Source organism: Dipteris shenzhenensis, chromosome 18 (genome assembly GCF_047967505.1).
Source record: "Dipteris shenzhenensis isolate YYH24624 ecotype China chromosome 18, Dip_SZ_1.0, whole genome shotgun sequence".
Taxonomy (NCBI): domain Eukaryota; kingdom Viridiplantae; phylum Streptophyta; class Polypodiopsida; order Gleicheniales; family Dipteridaceae; genus Dipteris; species Dipteris shenzhenensis.
The window spans coordinates 41,823,019-41,839,862 of record NC_141613.1 but is presented as its reverse complement, the minus strand read 5'-3'; the positions used below and the strand labels follow the sequence as shown (position 1 = coordinate 41,839,862).

The 16,844-nt window shown below is 50.2% G+C and overlaps 1 protein-coding gene across 2 annotated transcripts in view; it reads left to right on the top strand.

The window, feature by feature from the left end:
• LOC147891243 (protein NUCLEAR FUSION DEFECTIVE 4-like) overlaps window positions 1-16,844 on the top strand; it is an 81,280-nt gene that overhangs the window by 6,519 nt on the left and 57,917 nt on the right. For both annotated transcript variants that reach the window (XM_087389647.1, XM_087389646.1), the window contains exon 2: window positions 14,587-14,870. In XM_087389647.1, the coding sequence (XP_087245773.1) occupies window positions 14,664-14,870 (207 nt within the window). In that variant the 5' untranslated portion in view covers window positions 14,587-14,663. The remainder of the gene's footprint in view (window positions 1-14,586; window positions 14,871-16,844) is intronic.

Genomic DNA, 16,844 nt, shown 5'->3' with positions numbered 1-16,844 from the left:
AAGCCTCTTATGGGTAAGCTCCCCTTCAATCTGTACATGGCTAACTATCAAGAGTTGTACTTAAGCTTAAGCATCACAAATTACCATAACATCCAAGGCTTCATAAGAGACTCGAAAGAACCTTACAATGTGGTTGTCAGATGAAATAATCGTAAAACTTTCCTAGATCTGTGAAATGTCTGTTGGCAAGCAAGAGGACGTTATGGAAGGGTTAAATGTTTCTATTCCTCAATTCCAAAGAACAATGCCTTTCAAAAGAAAGTATTTGTTCAAAGAAGAAACCTTCCACAAAAGGTCTAACCTTACACCTACAAATCCATTGAAAATTAAGGTCTAACCTTTGAAAGAGCCATATACAAAAAAGGATCTAATTAAGTGTCTACGGAAGAACCATTTTGTGGCCAATTGTCCTAATAGAAAAGGACAGCAACCAATTATGTTTCAAAATCAACCACCTTGACAAGTATAAAGAGATGGAGGTGTATCATGCAAATAACGCACATACATGTTATTCCTTTTCTGGTATGTGGCATCCTGCACTCGGTCCACATGATTTGACACAGATATGGATCCATTAATGGCAATTTTGTACGAATCATGGTAGATGATAGTGCGCACACAATTTTGTGAATTATGCATTGGTTAAAAAAGGCTGCAGATATTCCATGGACATAGACATATTGTGCCGTCATAGATAAAAAAGTTTAGGACATAATGATCCAAGAAGGTTCAAGACTAGAATGAAGCCTTGAACTTGAATTGTGCATTTGGATGGGACTCATGTATTCCTCTCACAATGTCACTATGACGTAGGCCATACCCTCCAAAGAAGTTACTAACAATTCCATTTCGTTTGAAAGAAATGGCAAGCAATACAAGCTTTAAGGAGAAAATAATGTACATAATGTACCACTTATCTATTCGGGTGGAGCTTGAGCACTATTGCCACACTAACAACTATCCAAGTCTTTTGATGTTTCTTGTTTTTAAATTGAAAAGAATGCAGTTATATAACTTTTGGCTATAAATAAAGTATCAAGCTACAAGCTCTTTGGTCTTTTTTTTTTTTTGGTAAGGTAGCTCCTGCGAACTCCCTCCCCTCCTCTGCTCCCGTCTACCCCCCCCTCGCGCTGCGTGGCCCTCCCCTCCACCTCCTCCCTCACTGCCACTCCCGCGCGGCCCTCCGTCCCCCTCCGCCCGTCGCTCCGCTCATCCCCCCTCTCCATGCTCCGCTCGCCCCCCCTTCCCCGCTCCACTCCTCCCCTCTCCGCCCGTCGCTCCCCCCCGCTCCGCTCCTCTCCTCCCCTCCAGTTCCCCCACCCGCATCCCCCCCCTTGCGTTGCGCTACCACCCCCCCCGCCCTCTCCTGCCCCCCCCGCTCCGGCGCTATGCTGCCCCCCCCCCTTCCCTCCCTTCCTCACCTCTCCTCCCCACCCCCTCTCGTGCGGCGCTGCCACACCTCCCCTTCCCCCTTCCTCTCACCCCCCTGTGCTGCGCTGCCCCCCCCCCTCTCTTTCTCCTCCTTCTTCCTCCGCCACCCGCCCCTTCGTCACCACCTCTCTCCCCCCCCGCTTCCTCATATCTCTCCATCCCTCCCTCTTCCCTCCCCCGCCTCAATCCCCCATCCCCGCCTCTTCCGTTTCCTTCTCCTTCCCCCGCCTTGGAGCGTTCGCAGTTAGTCAATGCGATATGGCGGCCACGTGCCCGGAACCGGTGGCCCAGACGGACCTCCCTCCTCCATCAGCCTATCGCGTAACATTGACAGAGCACCAGGTCTCCTTGGTGAAGCAGGCCGCCACGGGCTTCTACCAGACATCCGTTTATGGGAGTCATTGGCTACTCCCCTTCACGAGCAGACATTAGGGACTGGTTGCAGTCCACCCTCTACCTTGAGGACAGTCACATCGAGGAGGTTGCACTCATGGGACGTGGCATCTTCTGGCTCAAGCTCTCCTCAGCACAGGCTGCGAGCGATATGGTCAGGCGATCCCCTACGTCTGTGGGTGGGAAGATCATCCTCATGGTCCCATGGTACAGGGGTTTCAGTGTAGCGGACTTCGATGCCCGCTTTCGCATTCCTCGCCATCCAGTTACCCTTATCTTCCCAGGTCTCGCAACCGAGCTTCGCCCGATCATCAAGGACCTGGGGGGGCACTTTGGCTGGCCTATGCAGGACACCTACGTTGATGCGGCGGCAGCCCAAGGGGTGCCACGTGTCAAAGTGGTAGTCCTCGATCCGCAGAGCATCCCCTCGGAGTTCGAGATCGAGACGGACACAGGTGTGGTGATGCAGCGCATTCTGGTCACTGGTCGCCCAAATCAATGTCTGAGATGCCATGGCTTCGGGCACCAGGCGTGCTCCTGTCCTCGCTTCACGGGTACAGAACCTCAGAAGACCCCCGTTCAGGCAACTCAGGATCCCTCCCACCAGTCAGCGACACCCCCTCCCGAAGGGGAAGGCTGGACGGAGGTCAAAAGAAAACGGAAGGGAAACAAAGCAGGACCCAAAAAGCTTGCTGCCCATCTACAGCAAGAGCCCCTCCCTGTGGTCACTACTCATCAGCAGCCCGGTAAGGGGAAGGAGAAGGAAAGGAGAAGATCAGTCAGCCTCCCCCTCATCCTTCACCTCGCCCTCATTCCCCTCCCCCCTCCTCTTCGATTCCCCGACCCCCACCCCCTCCAGGATGCCCCCCAGCACCGGTGGTTTCCGCTCCATTCTCTTCCTCGAGCATGATCCAGAGGGAACCCCCCTCCGCCTGAGCCACCTGCAGCCCCGAAGCCAGCACAGACCTCACCCGTGCCTATCCCTCCTGGCCCGGCGGAGGGGAGAGGCCCTTCCCCGCAGATGGCCAGCACCCCTCTCTCTGGTTCAGACTCCTCATCCTCGTCCCCACGCCCAAGGGTTGCTCCTAGAGCTCTTCCATTGGAGTTTTATCGAGCAGGACCTTGGGATTATTTGGATGCAGCGGGTATTGGCTCCTTCCCTGCATGCCTAGACATCAGCATCTTCTTCCTCCGCAAGGGGGCGGAGGGTAAGGTGTCTGTCCTTGCCCCTCACGATGGTCCTAGCTATTCCTTCACTATCTCCAGTGAAGGGAATGAGCAATGGACGAATGAAAATGTTTGGGAGACGATACGAGATCAGTCCTAGGAGCAGGTGCAGGACTGGATCGGTAGCAGAGCAACGGAGCTTCTTTAGCAGCAGTGGAAGGAGGGTGACGTTCGTCTGCGATGGCGCCACAGCGCCAAACGTTTCCGACTCTTGGTCATTATTTGGCCACCTCTGGAGTGGGCCTACGCGGAAGGGCTCCGCTCGTGGAGGACCTCAGAGGTAGCGGGCTTCTACAGTATTTCCCTGGCAGAGGCGTCGAGCTGGTTAGAGAGAGCCTACCACCACGGGACGAAGGGCCTCTCCCCGCTGCTGAAGGTTTTAGAGGATGGGTCCGATGATCCGGCCTCTCCTTCGAAACCCTCACAGAAGCGGCTTCGTCTGCACACTGGACATCCTCCGACCACTTCGACTTCGACCGCAAGTAGACAGCTGTTTGTGGCCCACCTTCCCTCCTCATGAGTATACGCATTATCTCTTGGAACGTCAACGGGTTCCACTCATTAGGAACCCGCTGCCCCAGGAAGATGGTGCTCAGACAGGAGCTCCAGCCAGCCTTGGTGGGAAGGGTAGATGTGCTCCTACTGCAGGAACACAAGCTTTCGGCTTCTCAGACCAGTATTTGTGGGAAGGTCCTCATAGGACGCTCCCACACCTACTGGGAACCTTTGATTGGCGAGCAGGGGAGGAGCAGGGGTGTCTGTACCTCCATCGACGCTTCTCTAGTTCAGCATGTGTGTGGTTTTGGCACTTTGATCCCAGGACGTGCGCTTTGGGTGGGCTTGAATATTGAGGGATCCCATATCGGCATCCTCAATATCTATGCCCCGACCGATCTCAGACGGAGAGCCGCTTTTTGGAGATCCTTGACAGACTTGTTGCCAGAGATGGACTCTTGGATTCTAGGAGGGGACTTCAACAACCTTGAGACCCTAGAGGATCAGCAGGGACGGGGCCCAGAGTTTCTCGGTATAGCTCAGGCAGAGCAGGCAGATTGGGACTCCTTCCTATTCGCAGTGGGAGGTCGGGACAGCTAGAGGGAGCCTTCCTTTCGCAGGTGGACAGGGAGTCTGGACTTCTCTTGGGGTTACAGGAGGGAGGGAGGCAGACTTTTGGAGAGGCTGGACCGTTTCTATGTCAGCGATTGGGCGCTTGGCAGAGGTGGAGAGTCAGGAGTGGTTCCAGGAATGACACTCTCAGACCATTCCCCAGTCATTCTAGTCCTGGACTCAGCCTCTCACTCCTCACCTCCACGCTCATGCCGGATCCCAGACTCCATCTACTCCAGAGCAGCGGTTCACAGCAGGATAGTGGACCTGTGGGAGCAGGATTGGGACCCCACCGGGGATATGGCAGTACAGGTAACTGAGGCGCTTGCTGAGTCTAGCCTCATTTGTCAGCAGGAGGCGATTCAGGTCAGGCAGTAGTGTTGGGCGAAGGAGAGGGGTCTCAGACGAGATCTCGCTTCGATTCAGCGGATGCAGCAGTCTTCTCCAGGCTCTGAGGAGCTCAGACAGCAGGAGGTTCGGGCCCGAGCCATGCTAGAAGAGATCACCCAGCGTCGCTCAGAGTTCTCATTTCATGCTTCCAAGTCCTTCTGGGCTAGGAAAGGCGACATGATGTGCAGAGAGTTCTTCAGGACTCATGGACAGAGGTCAGCAGGAGAGCAGCTCCGTTCTCTTAGGGCGTAGGATGGTAGTGTCAGGACAGATCCAGATGAGGTCCGGGACTTGGCGACAGATTTCTACAGATCATTGTTCCAGCAGGAGCCCCCAGACCCTCGTGGCCGCCTATGCAGGGAGGAGGTGTGGAGGTCTACACCGCGGCTTGTGCAGCCTAGCATGAGTGACTCCCTTCTCACCCCTTTCACCGTGGCGGAGATGCAGGATGCGCTGAGCGCTATTGATGTGGGCAGAAATACCCAGGTGAGGATGGCCTCTCCAAAGCTTTCTTCACCACCTTTTGGGAGCAGATCCACCGGCCCTTGCTCGCAGCCTTCCAGCATATCTTCTCCAGCGGGCAGATGCCAGAGAGCCTTGCGACAGGCTTGATTTGCCTCATCCCCAAAGGGGGTGACCGTCAGGAGATCAGACAGTGGTGTCCTATCACCCTCCTCCCGACCGCCTACAAAATCCTCACCAAGATGATCAGTAGCCGCATCCGCTCCCTGCTACACGACTTGATTCATGACACCCAGACTGGTTTTGTCCAAGATCGCAGCATTTTGGACAACATTTTCACTTTCTCAGAGGCGACGGAATGGGCCCAGCACAGTGGCCAGCACCTTGCCATACTCCTTCTTGACTTTGAGAAGGCGTACGACAGGGTAGACTGGTCCTTCTTGGAAGGTACACTCTCTCGGTTTGGTTTCCCGGACGAGTGGATCAGAGGTATTGCTAGCCTCTACAGGTCAGCCTCCAGTCGGGTTATCATCAGCGGCAGGATGGGGGAAAGATTCACACTCGAGCGCTCGGTGCGTCAGGGCTGTCCGCTAGCACCCTACCTCTTCCTATTTTTTGCGGAGGCCATGACCCACTTGCTTCGAGCCCGTACCACTGGTCTTCGCGGGATGCGTCTCCCTATTCGAGATGATGCAGAACTTCTGGACTTCGAGTATGCAGACGACACAGCCCTATATGTGCAGGATGATGTCGAGTCACTGGAGCGAGTGAGACTGTCCCTAGAGATTTTTTGCCTTGCGGCTGGGGCGAAAATCAACTGGCATAAATCAGTTGGTTTTCTTACGGATCCGGGAGTCAGCTCATAGTGGGGTATTTTCCTGGGGTTTCGTTGGATCCCTAGAGGATAGACGACACGTTACCTGGGATTTCAGGTAGGCCTGGACATCACGCCGGCTCAGCAGTTCTTGCCGGTCCTAGCCTCCATACGACGGAAGCTTGCTTTCTGGAGCACGGCTCGGCTATCCTTGGCACGCAGGGCCCTTGTGGTCAACCAGTTCCTTCTTGCCACTGCTTGGTATGTGGCCTCTTGCTGGTGTTTCTCGAGATCATGTGTAGCCCAGTTGAGGAGATTGGTGCGGAACTTCCTATGGTCTGGTTCAGACGGTTCCGACACCACCAGAGCCAGGGTCGCCTGGCAGACGGTCATTCTCCCCCAGACAGAGGGCGGCCTCGGCATCATAGATCCAGAACTGCAGCGTCAGGCACTACTTGGCAAGTTAGTCATCCGCGGTCTGACCCCAGGAGGGCAGACGTGGAAGCTCTTGCTACAGCATGGTCTCAGCACGTGTACCCCCCAGAGAGGGGGTGTTTGGCAGCCATCTATCCGGTGGATCCGTAGCCTCGTCTCGGTCTGGAGGAAGTTGCGACACAGCCTCTCCCAGGTTCCCCCCAGCTACCGAGAGGAGATAGAGAGACAGCCCCTGATCTGGAGCAGCCAGGTGACAGATGATACAGGTCGCCAGCTTGGAGAGAGATCCCATATCCCTTGGGTGCTCTGAGCGCGTGGGCCCACGCGCTCGCTCCGGGTTTGGAGGGACGTCTATAGCCAGCTGAGCCCAGGCGAGCTGGCAGCAGCAGTTGGTACGGCACATGGGATCCAGGCTCGGCGAGCGGAAATTGATGCTTCCATTCCTGCAGGTTGGAGGATTCCCATGGTCACTGGACAGCTCTTCCCGGGAGATGAGAGGTGGCCAAGACAGTTCACTCCACGGGGCATTCCTTTGGTGGTTGCAGGCCTTTTCTCGGACTCCTCGATACACTTCTTCTCCGTCGTCGATGATAGCCGCCTACAGAGCAGAGAGGCCGTGATCGACCCCCAGCTTCCCTGGCAGTGCCCTCGCATTGTAGGGCTGCAAGGGAAGACGTGGCATATAGACCCCCTGATCATGCAGGACCAGGATTGGAGACTATGGATATGGGAGGGCCGTTCCTTGACAGAGGTGGAGTGGGACCCAGGGGAGTGGCGCTAGCCACCATTGGAGACCTCAGAGAACCCTACCATTGGAGACCTCAGGATTGGAGACTCTGGATATGGGAGGGCCGTTCCTTGACAGAGGTGGAGTGGGACCCAGGGGAGTGGCGCTGGCCACCATTGGAGACCTTAGAGAACCCTACCCCCTTCTCTTACAGTGCGTGTACGGGTAGGCGTGCTCTTGGGGCTCTCCAACGCGGGCTACCCACACAGGCACATAGTTGGTATGCCCAGGGGATATCTTTGGTCTTTCTTCGCACTTTCTGGAAGACTCTTTGGGCTAGCTGGCGGCCGAGGAAGATCTCTTACTTCCTTTGGATGGTGGCACACAAGGGGCTACCAGTTGGCAGCTGGCTGAGGCAGATGGGGCAGGAGGGGCACTGCCAGATGTGTTTTTCAGGAGGAGGAGTCCCTGAAACACTGCCTTTGGAGCTGCTCGCATGCGCAGACAGTTTGGAAGGGAGTCATGGGGATCTTAGCGAGGGCTGCACCCGAGCTAGGACCGATCACTTGGGGAGCCGTTTGCTGGTGCAGCACTGAGATGGGACATCACTTGGCTTATGAGTTCTCTAGACAGGATCCCGTCTTCTTCATCACGCAGGCCACCTGGGCATACATGGACAGCTTCCCTTGGCATCTGACAGAGACAGATGCAGGAACGATGACTCGGCACCTAGTTTGGGAGATCATAGGGAGCATTGCAGGCTGGCATATCTGGACTTCCAGATGCGCGCAGACCGTAGGAGATCAGACTTCTTCTGCTACCCAGACCCTAGCAGACATTTGGAGCATGATCGTTCATACGCTCAAGGGTCAGTGGGATCAGATTCAGGGGGAGTCCCGGGCAGGGAAGGAAAAGAGACGGCGCTTCCTTCATGACTGGGACCACCGGGAGTTGTTCTTCCAGCACTCTACTCAGAGTCTTCAGTGGCGTTACGCCCCCCCACCGTGGCTGCTTGTCCACTCTCCGATGATTATGCCCTGAGAGGCTTGTAATTAGCATTTTGGCTCTTTTTTCTCGGGCTGTATCCATTTTGTGATTGCAGCCCGCTGGCCTTTAGGCCCTCTTGTACTCTCACTTTCAAGTAATATAACTAGCACTACTTTTTGCGGAAAAAAATAAATAAATAAATAAATAAATAAATAAATATATAACTTTTGGCTGTATTTCATGATGACTTGTGTGATCGTTTTAGCCTTGAGTAGAGAGATAGCTCATAAACAGCTTTGTTTCCAAGCACAGGACCTATAATTAAACCTCCCCACCACTTAAGTGGAAGAGAAATAAGTTGAAAAGTGCTTAAAGAGTATTTAAGAAAGAATCGAATCTAGCCAAGTAGCTTCACACACACACACACTTACAAAAAAAAAAAACAATTTCTCATTTAGGAAAAATGTGCATTCATAGCAGCCAGCAAAGAGCGCCCGCACACACGTTTTTAGAACCTTTCGTTAAGAAGAATGTACATTCATACCTGTCCCAAAGTGAGACAACTACTTCTCATGAACTAGAGAAAAGCAAAATGAATCATCATAACTGCTCCCGTGAAGAGCAGCTAGTATAGCAAACCTAGAAACAATCAAAGAACACTTCTAACAGCTAGGTCACAGGAAGGTCGCCCATGAAATGCATGTCTTGAAGGGAGCGATGCGGGGTGGAACGAAAGAAATGATAAATATCCACTTAGGAGTGTCCATACGTCCTAGAGTAACAAGCATGATATAAAGACCACAATGTCCAATAACAACATCAATTGAAGAACTGAACATAGTCAGGTGTAGAGGCATATCTCCCAAACATCCAAAACTGCCAGCCAATAGCGATGCGATGAAATCGGGCACGAAGGAAGAAAGTCACGGGCAACCGGACAAGTCCAAAGCAGATGCTTGATGTCTCCCTCAGATGTGAACAAGATGGGCAAGCTGAGGAAGATGTGTGCCTGGCAGCCAAGAAAGAGCCCACGGGCCACCAAACAACCCATAAGAAAAGCCTTTTCTGAGAGCGAGCTTATTGTTCCAAATATGGACAAGATAAACCTTCCACAAGTAAGAGGTTTATCAAGATGCCAAATAGAAAGGCCACGCTTCTGAATCCAAGGTTGTGGGAGTAAAAGATGATAAGCTAATCTCAAAAGACAATACTAGTCTCAATCTCAGTATTAAAAAACATAACCAGGTGCAATGGTGTCTCTCCTGTGGGCTGCAAGAATGTCTCGTATCTGTCTGCGGGTCATCTCTCTCTATGGTGTGGGGTGTGGTTACTGGATCTTTGTATCCGGTGGGCCATGTGGAGAGTGATGCCTCTAATCGGGTGATGCCCTCTGAGTAGAGTTGTGATGACCTGAACCTCCATCTTGTGTGCTCTGGTCCATCTTCGCATCATGTGTGGCCCTTGCATCCCTGGCTGCATCTCTCCTCGTTGTCTTCTCATCCCACTGACCCATGCAACCCTCATATCATCTATCTCCTCCTCTACTCCGCCATGTCCAAGGGCAGACTCAAATGATATATATATATATATATATAGAGAGAGAGAGAGAGAGAGAGAGAGAGAGAGAGATGATATGATTTTAGTAGAGTCCTCTTGAGACCCTTCAAGATCCATGGGACTTGTGACCACTATTAACAAATAGTGAAAAAATATCACCAACTTGCTATGTATTAGTACTTGTTGGGCTAGTTTGTGGTGCTAGTCCAAGTACCTTGTTGTGGTTTTCCAAAATTTATTTTATGTAACTGTCTAGCTTTTTGGCTGGCTGCCCCAGCTGTTTTTTCAGGTTGTTTCTGCTGTCCCGATAATTCTCTCTGATGTGTGCATAGGATTGTCGACACCTTAAGAGTACATGCTTCTCATCTTCTACCTCTCCGGTGGGGCAGATTTTGTAGACTCTTTCCTCTCTTGGGACTCCGGGTCTTGCCCACCTGTCCCTGTCCACCTCTAAATCATGCGAGTTGGTTTCTCATTTTGTAGATTAAATGCCTTTTAAACATTGATATGTCCTCCTTGAGATATTTTTGCATTCCATAGCTGTCCATTGGATTAATTTCCTGTTTGTAAAAATGCATTTCCCCCCCTAGGTCTCGCCATAGTTTCTGTAGCATTTTCTGCATCACCAACTCCTTGATCTCGCATGCATCTTCAGGTATATCTGCAGCCGTAATGCCCCCAAGTTCCATCCATTTTATCCCCTCCTTCTACCATCCATAGTTTTATGTAGCCTCCATTTCCTTGTGTAGTAGGATGGGGTAGGGTGTCATATCTGTCTCAGCTAGTAGGATGGGATATGGTGTCTGTGCCTTAACCTCTAGCTAACCTTTGAGAAAATGTTTATGTTTATTCTTTTTCCAGTAGATCCTACAAAGCTCGAGTGCTGAGGCTAGGGATCCGTAAAGGATCACTGTATGTGCAAACATAGTGTATGGAAACGACCAATCATATTCCAACACCCCCTCCCACCATCCCACTTTGGCCCGATCCCAATCCGTCGACGAAGATGCTCCAGTAGCTCTTGTATCACCCTTTGGACCACTTTGGCATCGTCATAGTCTTCTCTTGAATTTTCAACTAGTGGCTCCTGCTCTACCAGGTCCGGTTTCGCTTTTGCACACCAGTCTGGTACACAGGTCCATCTTTGGACGCATCTGATACAACCACCACCTTCAGTCACGAACCTACCTCTAAACTTGAGCTCTCTAGGAACCAGCATCCTCCAACTATCCCCCTCATTATGGGTGAACTTGAAGTCCTCTAGGCACCAAGCTCTAAGGGTCTGTTTCAACCCATCCTCCGTCTAGCTAGATATGCAACCAAACAACATACCCGAGACATCATATCCCAGGCACAAATCCAGATTACTTGGACCGTCAAGCTGCAACTGTGGTTTTGTATTGTTTGCCCCCCCTAATTCACAGCTACCGTCTAACCCTGAGTCTTCAGGTCTTGTCAAAGAATCCCCTTGTGCTCCAACAACACTAGCCAAGCACCTAGATGACTCAAGGCACTCATCACTATCCATCACCTTCAGAAAGGATCCCAAATCCTTTTCTGACCATCCTCAATGTTTGACATTCTGACAGTCATACGGGGTTCTACATATCTAATCTCAGTAGCACTCGGAGTTACCACCAAGAAAAGTTCGCCTACCGCCACCTGAGCTGACTCCTCCGACTCTGAGCTAACACCCTCCTTCTGATCAGCCTTCTTCTTTTTGCAATCTTTCACAAAATGTCCTGGCTCATCACAATAGAAGCACTTCTTATCTTTCTTTCTCTTTTTCTTGTTGTCTTCATTTGAAGAGTCCGCTCTGTCGTCAGATTTGGGCTTTCCTTTGTCAGGCTTACCCTTGCCCTTGTCTTTGCTCCTGTCCTGAACTGTCAGGGCCTTGTCATCCTTATCCCTACCATCGTACTTCTTTTCCCGAGCTTCTTGCTGCAATAGTAATGGAACCAGCTCCAAAAAGTCACCGGCGCCACCCTATGCCTGCAATCATCGTAGTCACAAAACTACTATAGCTTCGGGGGAGCATTCCTAGCCACAGACTTGCCATCCTGGTCGAGCTCATCCTTTGACCAACTGCTACTATCCTGCACCACCTTCATCTTGGTGATGTGTTCCTGTACCGATTCCCCTTCATATATCCTCATGCCATACAACTCTTCCTTGAGGTCCAAGATTCTAGCCTCATCGTTGAGCTCATACATATCCCTCAATGTCGTCCATGCCTCGAGAGAAGTGTTCTCCATCTGAATATGAGGCGGCACCATATCCACCGTTGTGCCCACAATGATAGCCAATGCTTTGCATCCTAGATATGCCATGCTCTCACTAATACAGGGTCCATTGGCATTGCCAAGGATGATGTGTCTGGAGTAGTTTCGGTGGCCTGAGGTATCAACTCTATCCCTGTTCGCAATCCCCCACGACTCCCTCGACACCAAGTGGATGTGAACCTTTATTTTCCACAAGGGGTAGTTGCTCCCATCGAGCTTGCCTGTCTCACCAAAATTTGGGATCAGGTATTATTGGCCATGATAATGAACTGAAAGAGGTAAAGAGTTTAGAGTGTCGTACGCCTGTCTGAACCTGAGCCTACAATCCTTTAGGCGCCTACCTGAACCTGAGCCTCCCGCTTGGGTACAATCCTTCAGACACCTAGGAATGAATCGAGGTTGTCCTTTAGCAAGGTCCTTGCCTTCAAGCTCCACTTCCCAAGAACTTCCATCGATACCATGTTAGAAGATGAAATCCCACCACGGATACCCTACAACGGAAGTCTGATACATAGCCCAAGAATTACACGCCGAAGTGTTTTACTATAGAATCAAGCTTCATCAACATGTGTGCACTTCACAACCATCCATGTGTGTGCATACTAGCAAATAGACTATGCTCAAAGACAATATAGAAGCAACTCTTATATATTTCCGTTTGTCCACAAACTGGACAAGATACAATACCAAAAAGGTTCTCCTACTATATGCCTGGCACCTCTAGATCTTTGAGCCCGCATGCCCCACTGAGCGTATGTAGACTCTCTGTCCAAAGGATCTCTTCCACCTTGCTGTCCTGAAACTCAGCCTAGGTGGGCAGCTCCTTGATCTAAGTGTGCAGCCCTCTGCAGGTCTCCTTCACCTCCTGTGTATAGGCCCAAGGATGATCCTCTTGTTACTCCTTCCTGCTCTTGGATTGCTGCTCCAAGTGATGAGTAAATGGGGCCGAATGTCCCTCCTTTTAGAGGGATCTAGGCCCTCAACAAAAGCCCAACCAGTAGGAGGGGGAATGGCCGACCCAAGCAGCCCCCCCCCAAACCGACTTTTGGGGTCTGTTGAGACAACCTAGTTGGCTGGCTCCAACCAGCCCAATCAGGCCCTATATAAAGGCAAGGGCCTGCCCCCTTTAGCCCTTTCTTTCTGGCATGTACCATGCTTTACCCTGCCTCTATCCAAGGCATGTGTCAGCCCCAGAGGAGCCCCATACAATGCTACAGCCAATCACATATCAGCCTCTGCTATCCTGCCTTTTGCCTGGCCTCGTATACCTCCGTACAGCCACTACTGGGCTACGTGGCATCTCCGTACCCTTGCTGACATCATTGCGCTGATCCAGATCTGCCCAGACAGCCAAGTACCTTTGCTGACCACATGTGCTGCCCATGTGGCAGCCCCCATGCTAATCTTTTCTCTATGGTCCACCCCAGCGATGCACTCCTCATATGCGGGCTCACAAGTGGGGAGGTGATCAATTATATTCCAACAACTGTATGATCTGTCTCAATAGTGTCTCTCTGTGCCATCGTATCTCAATCAGATAGAGTCCACCGCATACTTAGTCATGGAAGTGGATCAACCATGAGTGGACCAATGCTAACATACTGGAGGAGATTTGAGCAGCTACAAGTGATAATGAGCTCTAGGATGATTCGAAGTAAGCCCTTGGTCCCCCATCATATAATACAGGCAGAGTCCGCCATGACACCACTCCAGGTTGATGCCATCTTTCAGACAATGACATTTCGACTTGTCGAAAGATCTGTGAGAAGTGCAACGGATCTGAACATAAATGGGGAGAGAGAGAGAGAGAGAGAGAGAGAGAGAGAGAGAGAGAGAGAGAGAGAGCACAAACAGAATTGAAAAGGAGAGAGAGACCAAGCAAGTTTGCAAGGGTTCGCATGACAAAACCCCACAACCTCTATTGGTGTAGGTACAATTGCTCCACATTGAAATGATCAACAATTGTGGGGAGGGGGCCTATATATAAGCAGCCAGCCCCCTAGTCGGCTGGTCCATGTGGGCCGGACCACAGCCCTAGCTGGGCCAACTGCTGCCCTAGGTCTTGGCACTTGCTATATGCGGGGCTGCCACGCAGCCCTACAAGAGGCTGTTTGGGTGTCAGACAGAGCTAATCAGATTTGGGCATTGCACCATCCATTCAAATGGTGGAGAAAGAGATTGAAGCAGATTTGGCACTCTAAGCTTTCATTACGCCAACAGGTTTTTTTATGGCGTGTTCTGCTAGGGTTGTCCTGTCAGGACAGCTTTTATCTTGTAGACGTATTGCTCTTGCTATCTGTCATCGGTGTGTAAGGTATTTCAAACAAACTTGGGAAAGGCGACAGGACTATAAAGGAGTGACAGAGAACTACAAAGGAGAAACTTAGGCAGATCTTGTGGATGACCTCAACCGTTGTTAACGAAGAATTACACTGTATTGTCTGCTATTTTTGTAGTTGAAACATGTTACTGAAGAGTGCAACAGTTACCACGTTGTACACTTAGGATTTCATCAAGGAAAGAACTGATGTGTCTGACTTAAAAACATGACTATGGGGTTTCAAATGCAATAACAATATTGTCATCACAATCTTCAAATGAAAGTAGCAGTGAAGAATACACAAAAGTAGGGGAGGGTAACAAAATGTACATGTCTTTCAAAATTTGAATTATGCTTTTGGGGAAACGTGGGTTGCAAATATCATCTTTGTTGAATTCAGATTTGATGAACATAAGTTGCAGTTGCTGACTCTTATGCTGGATTGTTACCACAGGTGCAAGGGATCGAGAATTGCTTTTGAAGATGAAAAGGGAAACTCAGAAAAGATAAACTGACATAAAAGTAGGGATTATGGAGCCCTTTTCTAGTCAGAATGATGAAAATTCTAAGCCATCAGTCCCTATTGAAATAGAAAAGTATGCTGAAAATTCAAGGGCTGTCTCAAAGAGGGGCACATCATTACAACCAAGACAAGACGCCTATAACTTCAATAGAGAGTTTTTTGGCTGGCCAGGACTTAATCGATGGCTGGGACTTTCAGCAGCTATGATAATGATGGTACTTTTTCTGATTATGCTCTTTTAGTGCAGGATTGGTAATGTGCAAGAAACCCCCTCCCACTTCCAACCAAATTTTCCTCTCTCAATGCAACCCCAAAAAACACTGCCTATTGAGTTGCTTATCAGCTCAACTCTACATTATAAATCTTGTATGTATCTGTGAGAGGTTGAAGTATGTCAGATCTGGTTTCGCCCCAGTAAATTTCTGTGGGCATCTTAGTTAGGCCCACGGGCCACTGAAATTGAAATTTGAAGGGTTCCTCTATACAGAGTAAGGGGTTAAAGGGTTGTATAGTGAGTGGGGGTGAACGTTTGCAGAAGCCCTCACGGGGCTATGAGACAAAGTACACATCCAAAAAAGAGAAGCCCTTACATCTCTGAGTGTCAAAGAGAGTCGAGGAGTGCACAAGGCATCTCAGATTAAATTGTTTAGCACGCTACTAAATTCTAATACTATTGTGAAGTGGACTTCATTACATTTATGGAATGAGAGCCTTTGGGCCTTGATTTGAAGTCTGTGAGTAGTGCTATACCATCTCAATAAACAGCACATTTTCCTTCCTTTTGGCTTCTTTTACTTTTGTCAATTCTGCATTTCTTACCTTGAGCTGAGTCAGGGTGAGCTCCTTTGAAATCCACAAAAGTTACGTCTCAGCCTTTGTTTGAGGAATTTGTTCCTTGCTATCTTGTCTTGAAAGATACTCTTGCCTGTGCTCACTTTTGATTGACAAAATCTCTCTCTTCTGCATCCTTCCTATTCAACCTGGGGAATTGTCTCCTTGATATGTACAATCTTTGTTTCCATACTCCCACTTTCTAGAGTCCAGCCCTCGGGCAGCCCTCCTATGCGTATAATCTGACTATTTGCAGCCCTAGTTTCTTGCTCTTTACCTCCTCATAGACATCATACTTGTTGATCTTGTTATTCACCATTGCCATGAAGTCCTGTTTCATAGACTTGATATCGGTGATAACCAATTCTTGTACCTTGGTCACAAGCTGTGCCGTGGGTGCTACTATATTGCATTGCTGTAGAACCTCTTGGATTACTTCCTCTTTGCCATTGCTTTTCATTTTTAAAACTATCTTCTCCAGTGAGGCAATGCGGAGCTTTGTATCTCTAAGCTCTTGTTGTAGAAAATAGATCTGCTCATGTGGATCGAATTTGCTCTGGAATCTGTTGTCGGTCAAGGGATGGATGGTGTAAAGGCTATGGCATCGTAGTAGGGCTTCTTGCTGTGGCTGGGGTCATAGCAAAAAGTTTTGTTTTGGGGAACTCCATCTGGTGGCCTGTGCTGAAAGTCCCTTTGCTAAGGCTGACCCCCATGCTGGGCCAAGGGTTCAGCCCTGCTTGGGGTGTTTCGACCCTGACTGGCCCTCGACTAATGACTAACTGATGTGTCCCCCCTGCCTAACCTGCTATGGGGTGCTCCCCCAACCTGGCTGCTGCTGCTGCTATTGAACTCAACCCTAGAGCTGCTAGTGCTAATGAAGGCCTAGGATGTACGGAAAGGCTACACAAGGTTGCACGGGTGTACGGGAGAGGTTACATGATCAGTACAAGAAATGCTACACAGCTATATTGAAGAGAGAGAGAGAGAGAGAGAGAGAGAGAGAGAGAGAGAGAGAGAGAGAGAGAGAGAGAGAGTACCATGTGTCTGCCCCGCTCTCTGCTAGTCGTCTAGATGACTCTAGGGCCAGCCTCGGTAGTGTCCAGTGAGGTAAGTCCCAAACTCTTTGAATGAATGTCACTGCCTGAAAGATGGCATCAACTTGGAGAGGTGTCATGGCGAACTCTGCCTGTACTATCTCATGTAGGATTGAGGGCTTACTCCTTCTAGACCCTATAGCCACTTGTAGCTACTCAAATCTCCTCCACTCTGTCCTCGGAGATCACCCCCCTAGAAGGGTGCTGCATACATGGCAATCGGCTGCACTAAAGTGTCGAAGAGCTAGCTCCTCGGTGGAGGAT